This window comes from Haplochromis burtoni, unplaced genomic scaffold (genome assembly GCF_018398535.1).
Source record: "Haplochromis burtoni strain Fernald_Lab_line unplaced genomic scaffold, NCSU_Asbu1 Contig_18, whole genome shotgun sequence".
Classification (NCBI taxonomy): Eukaryota; Metazoa; Chordata; class Actinopteri; order Cichliformes; family Cichlidae; genus Haplochromis; species Haplochromis burtoni.
This window is the reverse complement of record NW_024582379.1, coordinates 73402-84117: the sequence shown is the minus strand read 5'-3', so window position 1 is coordinate 84117 and position 10716 is coordinate 73402. Positions and strand designations below refer to the sequence as shown.

Here is a 10716-nt window from a genome sequence, read left to right as displayed (position 1 = left end):
TGTTTGAGGACAAGAGAGCACACTTGTAACTAATTGGATATTGCTTCCATGGACACTGCATGGGTCCGTGCCAGACCAAATAATTCATGGTAAGTAATAGACGATTAAAATACCACAGTTTCACTCCCCAAAACAGAAGCACAGGCTTTTCGGTTGGCATCTTAGTGGAATTAGCTACACGGCAAGTCATTTTTTTGGTAACACAGTTGCATTAACAGTGACTGAAGCTAATGACAATCTAATGACAGCAAAAGTTTATTTATTGATTGATTTCACTGACCAAGCTGTAAACATCTCCTGCAGAGTTGGGTAATTTAACATGAAAGTCTACAGGGACTGAGCTGCTTTTAGAGGAACTCCAGTTTTAGGAAGTTGCGCTGGCTTTATTTCTCACCCCCAGAGGTTGCCCCTCTTTTAATGCAGGCTCTAAAAGCAATTCAGTCCCCACAGGCAGAAGCGAATTGAATCATCCCAGTTAATTGTGTGCTATTTTCTGCTAGCAATAGTGGATTAAAACTTCTACGTGGCAGAATTTTTCATTTCAGATAAACCTCTTGCAGATTTTTAAACTTTTTTCTGTTAAGTTCCCCCTTTTAGTTTCATCTTTTCCCTCTTGTCAGAGGTCTGCCCACACATTCATGTGATGTGTTTGTAGAAATCACCAGCAAGTCACATTCTCTACTGACATCACACAGGAGGATGCTGGCAGAGTCAGCGAAGACGTAAGACAATCTGTCCTCAGAAAGGGACCCACAAGAAATTTAAAAAAAAATCAGTCACTGAAATATAATGATCAGCCTGTGATGCTCATCCACTGCATGTGACAGTGTACGACAATCCAACAGCCTTGTTACGCAGGCTGTCTGCAGTGGTTCATCTCGGTTCATTCCAGTATAGTTAGTCTGACACATGTGACTAATATCTGAATAAAGAACCCCCTCCCCATGTAATTATGTGGTAATTAGATGCATTTAATAAAAGATGAAGCTCAAGCATTTAACTAATAGAGTGCGTTTGAGAACAGGAAGAACTGCAGCTGACAAAATTATTATCTTGTGGAAACTGTGAATGACTGGATAGTATAGAAAACTGCTGATTTACCAGTTGTGTTACTGGTTCTGGTGAAAGGTTAGATCTTTACCAATACCCTTATTGATTACTAATGCATGTTTTTAACATCAGAGTAGAATTGGTAGAAACAGGCTTACATGTGGCTAAAAACATTTTGCATGTGATATGCATTTTACATGAAATTACACAATTTAGTACCGTTTTTTGATTCCCGTCTCTAACAACATGGTGCAAGTGAAAGAAACTAACCTTTATTGGAATAAAATACAAGCAGCGATCCAGTGATGTTTGCTTTTGCTCATGAAATCTGCCTTTATCCTTCTTACATTCTCTGAAATTGAGCTGGACAACTCTGTGATCCACGAATAGAGCAGAACGTTTTAGACTCAAGAAGGTTCTATTTTCAGCCAGAGTAAAAGACCTTTTCCGAGAGTTGATTGTAGGAAATTATAGGATTCAGATGGGAGAACATGAACGTCACTCTGCTGAGCCACTGAATGACCACTGCATCGTGCAGGGTGACTCACTGGGAACATTATACGTCTTTGAACACCTGAAAGAAAACCAAATATACTGACAAGCAGTCACGTGCACACATATTTTTGGCATGCTTGAGCACACTCAGGAAGCACATTTTCTTAATAAGATTACAGTAATTAGCTGGAGTTTGTGCTGTCAACTTTGCAAGTATGACTGCTGAGCATTGCTCATCGCTCTGTTCAGTAATGTAGGCTACAGCAGAGAATGGGCAAAGCTACAGTCATCCCAGCTCTTTCTACAGTACATCTGTTTTTGTACACATAGTAGGAGGAGGAGCATTGACATTTCATATGCAAAGGCTTTCTAATCCCTCGAGTGCATCCCAGTGTGTACGTGTAAGAAAGAGTGCTTTTCTCTTCAAGCAAAATATGCCTACCATCACTTTTAATACTAAACTGACTCATTCTTTGGCCTGCAGAGAACTTCATCATAGACACTGAGGTATAAAGATCGCCTTTGTCATTTCAGCTTAGACTCGTTCCAGAGCTAAGCCTGCCCGCGTGCACAAGACTTTTCCCACCGTCAACGTGACATAGCAGAGTAGCAGCTTTGTGTGGGTGACACTGAAAACTAGCAAGTCTAAACATTTTCCCTCCAAACAGCAGTGACACTAAGAACATCAAATAAGCTTGCACTGCTTTCCTTTTTGGTCTCTGCAAGGTTAAGTGCTTTACTCACAAAAAGCCAATGCAGCTAGTCGGGTAACATTTGCTTACTCACTGGCAGAATCATTTATATGTATGATCTAGCCACCATAACATCATCCACTTTCAGGACTCTGCGTGCTGACCCTTCAATATTAGCTTGATGGCCGTCAACATGTTGGATTTTTTTGGAGCAGGTAGTGTGTTTCAGTTAATTTGAAATAGCATCTGTGCTTCAAAGTGGATATGCTCCTAACTAAACTTTAATAAGAGCAATCAGAGAGCTCAACTCCCCACGAAGGGTAAGGGCTTTACCAAAACTTTGATATTTTTATTAGTACAATGATGTCCGCCTGTTATGGCATCATTGTCACATGACAAGGCATAAAAAAACAAAAACAAAAACAAAACATGTGCTGTATAGTTGTCACCTTGCTCTTTCGTTTGTTATTTTTCTTGATATGGTTTTTTGAAAGAAAAAAAACGTCAAGGTCAACTTTGACCTTGGGCACTAACAATGAAGGTCAAGGTCAAAGGCTTAGCCTAGTTACTCATGTCGCCCAAGTCATAGTATGTCAATGTGTAGTGAAGTTTGAAGATCATCCATAAATAATGTAGGCAATATAAAGTTTTTACTGATTTTCACATTTCATGTGACCTTGACCTTGACCACCAAAATATTAAAAAGTTGTTAGTAGCATCTACCATCACACAAAATTCAAATGCGATATCTTGAAAACTGTGGATGCTAGAATGCTAGCAAATAGACAAACACATGGAACAGATTACACACTCCCTCCCTTCGGGATGGGACAAGGCTTAATAAGGTCCAGGGGCCAGAATCAGCCTGGCAACTATTCCAGTCCAGCCCAAAAGACAGCTTTGGACAATGTGAAGAATGTTTTGGCCTTTTTAAAATGCATCTAAATAAGTTTACAGATTTTCCCAAGAACTTCTCCATGGCAGTTCATACTACACTAAAGTAATTAAGTAATAAGTAAAAAAAAACAACAACAAAAAAAACGGTAAATGACAGAAAAGTTTTTGTTTTTTCACTACTATATACTATAAGTCTTCTTTTGTTTGTTTGTTTTTTATGTGTTCCCAGTAAAAAAAAAGAAGAAGAAGAAGAACATTTTCTGTGAATAAACAATTCTTTTACTGTTCTTTCACTGTGATGAATGAGGAGTGAATCTAGCCAGGAGATCAAGCGATGCTGCAAATTCATAGGCCTCCTTTTTGACTTTACTGTGCTATAACTAAATTCAAAAGCGTCAGTATAACTTGAAATCACAATGTCGTAATATGTAAGTGTTTACTGCAGCAAAGGAGCTAAACAGAATGTCTTTTCCAGCAAGTGAAGTCATTTCCTGCTCAATATTTAAGATGCTTTTGCATTGGCTTCATTTTTTGTCCCCACGGGCTGTCGCTTTGTTTTCGATCAAACAACCTCAGAGTAAGTGCCCTTCTACCTCTACCCTGCTAGCAAAGAGTTACCATCCTGTTGTCAATTTAGCTCTGCCCAGTGTATCCATCAGACAGAGATGCTGCACTCATGTTAAGATGTTAGGACCAGCGGTAAATGCCCTTGAAGAGCAAAAAAACTTTACATCGACAATGGGATCTATTTCTGTCTGACAGATGCATCCATTTCAGAGGCCATTAATGTCAAAAAAACCACACACTCAGACCCGGAGGTGTCGTCATGAATAATTCCTGAGCAACTCTTGCAGGCTACTTCCTGTTCTGGTTCTGTCTGTGTGGGTATGTTTATGCATGAGGCATTCATTATTGAACTCTGAAGAGCACAGATATTCTGAGATAGCATCCAAAGGGATGACTCAAGCGTCCATGTTCAACTTCCATCATTACATAAGCTGGGAAGGTGAAGAGGTGCTCAGCAGACAGCTAAATCAAATACTCGCGGTGGAGAACAAAGAGAGAGCGGCGAAAAGCCTAACCAAAAGACACAAGTTACACAATTTTATCACAACTGTGTGATGACACGAGCTCTGACTCTCAACGAGGAGACGCCGTGGCAGGTGTCTTACACGCAGCCCTCATCGATTTCCGACTCGAGCAAAATTGGTCGGTGCCGGCTTGTTTCTATGGTTACAGCCAGTGAACGTGAAAGGATGTCCAAGAACCACTGAAGCCACTTTGCCTTAAAAGCTGTGATGCAATCGCTGACATAGTTGGGCCAGCTCTTTCGTTTTGCGTCTCGCCTCGTAGCTTTACGTCACTGTCAGTGTCTTCTCTCTTTCTCTTCCTCTGAACAATCCAACAAACCCATGTGTTTCTGAGACAAGGCCAGCCATATTGCACAGTCACTCATCTTTGCCATCTTCCATTTATCACTGCAGAAGAAAACTCAGCAAATGAGAGGCCTTGAACCACGGTATAAACAACTGCGCTGTAAACACAACCTCTATCAACCCATCTCTCTCACTGCACCCATTTCCTGCTGCAAGTTTAAACATAGGGAAGATAAAATACTTGCTTTGACCTAGGCCCCTGCACAGATATGGGCATAATTAGCTTGAATCTAATTCTCGCCACACTGAACAGGAACCGCTTATTTTCTTATGAAACAAGGGCAGCCCCCGCTCCCCCAAGTATGTTTGAGAATAACCCTAATACATGGCATGTCCCTAATCTATTATTAAGGCCACTCTCAGAAAGAGTAACGGCACGAAACATCTCAACATCTTCAGAGAGTTTGAAAATAACAACAGTGAAAGGTCTGCACTTGTATACTGTCTTTTAACGTAGCAAGGCTCTAAAAATCAATTTACAGCACTTCACATTCACCCATGCACATGCACGGCAGTGGGGTGAAGCTTACATTCAACCTACTGGCTGATGTTGGGAACATCTTTGACTGTGGCCACACCCCAAAAAAAGGACAAGTACTCTTTTTTTAATAGAAAAAGCTTGTTTATTAAATAAATAAATACTGCGCTTTTTTACACAATAAGTTATGCAGGACATTTTTTACCCAGGTGACAATGGCTCTTAAGGGATCCTCAGAGGATGTATGGTACTAGTTTTTTAGTTGTTTTTTTGTTGTTGTTTTTTAACGTCATTTTCTCCTCCTGCCCCCTTCCCCCATATCACCCCTTTGGTTCTCAACTTAATAAGCTGAACCCATCTGTCAGTAAAGAGAACAAATCACAGTTTTTAAAGTTAGTGTGACATTACACCCTTCCCACTCAGACACACACTCACTCGTACACACAGCCAAACTCTGTAGCATCCTCACATATTAGCCAGTAATTCCTTTGCACTGGTGAGTTGGCCGCGACATAAGCTGTACAACATTTACATTATTCCACAGTCAGGCTCTGACATTCAGAGCATCAATATATGGATTCCCTCTGGATTAATTCAGCTATACTCTATACAGTGAAGCTGGTGCCAGCCCAGCATTTCTCTCTACTTCCCAAATATCCCTCTTTCCCCATCCCCATAAAACACTTGGGGATCGCATTCGTACCAACATACGCCCTCCTTTCTCTCCTTCCAACAATCCACATACAAGTCAGCCCTTTTCCATCCACAGTTATTGTGCTACATTTCAGTTTCTCAGTCTTTCAGTCTCTTGCTTTTTTATTTTTTTCCACACCTCGCACTGGTGCCCGAGTGATTATGACACCGCACAGCTGGATTCATTTACTCTGCTCAAATCCATTCTTGAAATCCACTCATCTTCCACGGATTCTTTCGGCATCCTCATTCCACCGCAGTAACACGTTCGGTAGGTTTGCTCGTCTGTCCAGCACACGCTCTGTGTGGGTTTAGCTGCATCTCTGCAGAAGCATGTTGAGGGAATACACCATGCGCTCCCGCAGGTCAGTAGGGCAGCCAGACTTCAACAGGGAGCTGAGTTTGAAGGTTTTGGAGACGCGGTCTTCGTTAATGTATGTCAGCATGTACTCGTCCCTCTGGCAACACAGGATGATCTTGGTGTGATCGTGGTAAAAGTTAACCTTTAAAGATAAAAACAAACAAGAAAACTGATAAGTTTGGAGAACAATCTTTTTGTCTATTTGATTTGTGGTTTAAAGCTCCTTGATGCCATGCATCGCACTTGTAACTACGCTTCTACTGAGCATGCCCAGCAGCAGCTATGCTCCTGTGATAATGTGTGTTTACCTGGAAAGTGCCGTCATTAAACAGCATCATGAGGGCGCGGTCTGACTTGAGCCACTGCAGCAGGTAAAGTCTGGGCATGTGTGAGTCTGTTATAGTGCCAAGGTCCCCGCCCTGAGAAAGCAAAAGAGTAGCACATCAGGTTTAGACAAGCTGCAACGTCTCTAAGGCTACAGGGTGTGGAAATACAAAAGGAACATAACAGCAACATAACAATTTTTTAAAAAATGGATAAAGGAGTGGAGGAATAACGATTTTTTACTTACATCCATGAGGTTTTCCTCCATGTAATGGGAGAAGTACTTAAGCACAGTGACCTGCCCGACAAAGTGTTCAGGAACCTCACAGGTGGGAAAGACAGAGCGCTGGCCTAGCTCTGCGTAGTAATGGATGGTCCTGAAACCCAAAATAAAACAAAAAAGGTCAGATTCGGTTAGATGACATTTTTGAAAGATTTGACACGATAACCGCAGCATGCTTAGACAAGTTAATGTTGTGACTAATAACTTTTAAATTTAAGGGAGGGCGTTGAGAAAGAATACATACTTTCGGTCGGGTAGGAGGCTCATGTGAGTGCCATTGTTGAAGAGAACTCCCACGGTGTGATCAGATAACTGGTATCCAAAACCGTACTTGTTGGAGTAATCCACCCATTTAGTCACCCATTGAAGACTGCAGCTGGTTGAGCCCTGAGGAATGTCACTGGCTGCAGGGTGAACAGAAAGAGGAGGAGGGTTAGAATACAGTTAAAGGTATAATGAAACAGTGAGCTTAAGTGCACTATTAATTGCAGCTAAGGCATGCATGTAGAGGTCAAGGCTTTGTTAGTTCACTCACCTTTAGGCATACTCTCCAGACACCCCCTCAGCACACTTGCAACAGTCTCAGCCACACTCCCTGTCGTGCTGTCTTCCAGGCCTTTTGGAGCAATAACAGGTGCTCAGTCAGCTTGACATGACAATGGTACTAAACACTCTAGCTATGGCAGCAGCTCTCTGTAACACTGATTTCTTTTCCATAATACATCAAAAAATAATTCCAGTCTGTCTGCGCTCTGTTAAACGTGTGGGTGAACTTACATTCACTACTGCTGCTGCAGCTTCCCAGACTCCCCCTGACGATCAGACGGATGGTGTCTTGCGTCGTCGGGGACTGGCTCTCTGTTGCCGGGGCAACGGGGCTCTCGGCAGATGGCGGAAGTAGACTTCCATTCTGAGGTGGGAATGAGTGACGACAGGGTTTAGAATCTGTGAGTTTAGATCATCCCTTCCTACTATGACTCAGTGATCACCCACAGATGCAAAGAGGTTGGCTTAAAGGTTGAAAATAAGTGCTTTTAGCACTTCGGGAAAAATGTGCTCGTTATAAAGTTTTGGCACAGCTCCAGAATGACTCACTGGATTCTCCTCAACGTGATATCTCAGATCTATTTAACTGCCGTTATGATGAATCTATCTGCAACATCACCCACACTCTTGCAAATATCCTGTCTTCAGTTCTTACCTCAGACACCTTTTTGCTGTGCTGTTGGCTGATGGCAGTTCTCTCCAAGTCATGCTGCAACTTGTAGATCTCCTCTTCCTCTTTGGTTAACTTATCTATGAAGGACAAAAGGAGTGCAGAAAAATGAGAGGATGACCTCCATGACCAGCCTAAGGGTGATAAAATGTGTCATGCACACTCAGTTAACGCTAGGTGTAATGATGCCCGTGCTTCGAGCATAAATTCAGACTCAAATACAAACTATTAGTGTGATGAGTAGTATACTGAGAACTTAAATGCTGTTGCAATACTCACTCAGAGTCTCGTAGTACTTGACCTTGTCCCTCTTCCCACCAAACAGCGCAGCAGCAGCTTTCTTGAAGAAACTCTTGGCAGGGCTAGAGATGTGGAAATCTGGTGCTGAATGGCAGCAGCTAGCAGGCAGACGTTCTGGACTGAAGCCCTGTGAAGAACCAAAGTGGGTCATCTGGTGGGAAGTGGGGGGGGGAGTGTAATTGTTAAACTCCTACGCTGTGACATTTACAGTGTTCAACATAGAGTGACATAGAGTTGGCAATCGTGTCTAACCTGTGTGAAGAAGTCATGCCTCAGAATGTGGTCCAGGTTGGGCCTGTCCTCTGGCATCTTGGCAAGCAGGCTGGCGATTAGCTGCTTAGCCTGTGGTGACAGGGACGAGGGGAGGGAGTAGCGGGCTTCTCTAATACACCTGTATGTCTCCTTCAGGTTGGTGGTTTCGAAAGGAGGTCTGCCCAGCAGCATAGTGTACCTGGAGGAGGATAGAGGGCATTGAGTGAGGGAGCTATTTATGCCATAGGAGATGCATGGGTAGTTTATCACACATATCACATATTTCTAAGTGAAAGAAGTAAGACAAGAATATGCCTGTCCATGACACCCGATGCCAATATAGATAGTTTCTTAATAATTCATTACTAAACCTTTTGAAGTTCCCTAATGCTAAATTTATAGATATCCGACTCACATTACACAGCCCAAGGCCCAGATGTCTGATTCACAGCCGTGGCCCTGCTTGTTGAGAACCTCAGGGGACAGGTAGTTGGGAGTCCCGCAGATCGTCTTCCTCCTGTTTCCTGCTGGCTCCAACTTGGCAGCCAGACCAAAGTCCCCGACCTTCAGCTCCATCGTCTCGTTCACAAAAAAGTTACCTGTCGGGAAGAAAGGGAATGAGATGATGAACACTTGATATTCAACCCAGGATCAAAGCATGAGCACAGCAAATGTAGATGTACAGACTGAGGTTTAGTTACAAGGAATGATGTTCTCCCTGCACACAATGAAAGATTATGCACAGCACTGTAATATCACTAACCAAGTTTCAGGTCTCTGTGAAGGATTTCCTGTTCATGCAGGTACTTCAGTCCAGACACAATCTGTCTCAGGTAATAACGCACCTCTGGCTCAGTAAGCACTTTGCGGACCTTCAGGATATGGGCTAATGACTGCGGAAAAAAACAAAGCATAGAGATGAGAATAATTATAGAGCTTTCCCAAGATATAAGCACTGTCCTCTGTGCAGAAAAGCTTATCACACTTGACTACTTCCCTTAATTTCAAACCCCGTGGTAACACATAAAAATGTTTTCTACTTTCGACAGTTAATTAAAACAGTAAAGCTCTTTATAGAGTGGGGCACATTCTGAATACCAAGTAGTGCCTCGCTGGATTTTGGGTGCAATGCAGGTCTTGTTCACATTAGAAACACGGCGGCAGTAAAGTCATTTCAAATTTACCATGTGGAAAAAACAGCACTTACTTTCCTGCTGCAGTACTCCAGCAGGATGTAGATGTTCTCCTTGTCCTCAAAATGGTGATAAAAATGCACGATGTGTTTATGGTGTAGTAATCTGTGCAGCTCAATTTCTCTGTCAATCTAGCGAAACGAAAGACAAAACATGTCTTAAATATATATATATATATATATTAATATATTATATATAATATATATATATATTATATCTTATAATATATATATATATATATATATATATATATAAGTTGAACATCACTGCGCTCAAGGATGCGGAGTTGCGCCGCTTACCTTTTCCCGTTGGTGAGGTTTGGAGACGCGCGCATGAGGGATGATTTTGGCTGCGTAAACTTTGCTGGTGGAGAGGTCGGTCATCTCATAACATTTAGCAAATCCTCCCTGGAAAAAGGAACAACACTGTTAACATGTTTTGTCTTCGGGTTAGGTAAATCCCAAGGGGGGAAAATGTTTTTAAAGAAAAGAAAAAACGATGGAATGCTTGCGCTACCTTTCCCAAAACTTTTCCACGGCAGTAGCACTTCCCCGTGGCAGGATCAGTGATTATCCTGGCCATTTCTGAGGGTGCACTGCGCTCATCCATTTTCTTTCGGCGAGGCTCGCAGGACCTCTGCGTGGATTCACACATGGTGCTGCCGTTTGTCTGTTGGTGCCCGGCGCTTCTCTGTACTTCCATCAGTTATGGGTCTGTCGTACAAAACTCAGAATGGATCCCGGAGAGCTCGGCCAGGAGTCTTTATACTCTGGCGCTCAACCCTCCCCCTGTCTGCCGCCCTCTCTCTGACGTCACGGGCATGAGAGAACGGGGGTCTGGCTGTTATCGATTACCTCACATGTACGTTTGTGTTGGTGGTGGCACAGATATGGAAATATGTAAAGCGGCGTGCGAAACTTTGGTTTTTTAATAAGCATTATATAATATGTTAATATATATATATATATATATATATATATATATATATATATATATATTATTTTTCATATATACATACAGTTTGACAATGAAGATAGACACGTGCT

The 10716-nt window shown here is 42.3% G+C and overlaps 1 protein-coding gene across 2 annotated transcripts; it reads right to left on the bottom strand.

Annotated features, from left to right (window-relative positions):
* Positions 1 to 5334: 5334 nt before the first annotated feature.
* LOC102309567 (serine/threonine-protein kinase PLK2) lies at positions 5335 to 10414 on the bottom strand. Of its 2 annotated transcripts, none has more exons than XM_042218323.1 (14): positions 10187 to 10414; positions 9970 to 10077; positions 9685 to 9801; positions 9241 to 9370; positions 8893 to 9076; positions 8478 to 8676; positions 8205 to 8376; positions 7911 to 8005; positions 7487 to 7619; positions 7245 to 7325; positions 6954 to 7113; positions 6674 to 6803; positions 6411 to 6521; positions 5335 to 6244 (listed from the first exon to the last, which is right to left on the bottom strand). In XM_042218323.1, the coding sequence occupies exons 1-14, from the start codon at positions 10370 to 10372 to the stop codon at positions 6053 to 6055; spliced, it is 1998 nt and encodes a 665-aa protein (XP_042074257.1). In that variant the 5' UTR covers positions 10373 to 10414; the 3' UTR covers positions 5335 to 6052. The 2 variants fall into 2 exon arrangements, with proteins under 2 accessions (XP_042074257.1, XP_042074258.1); XM_042218324.1 differs by having other exon boundaries at positions 8205 to 8352.
* Positions 10415 to 10716: the final 302 nt, after the last annotated feature.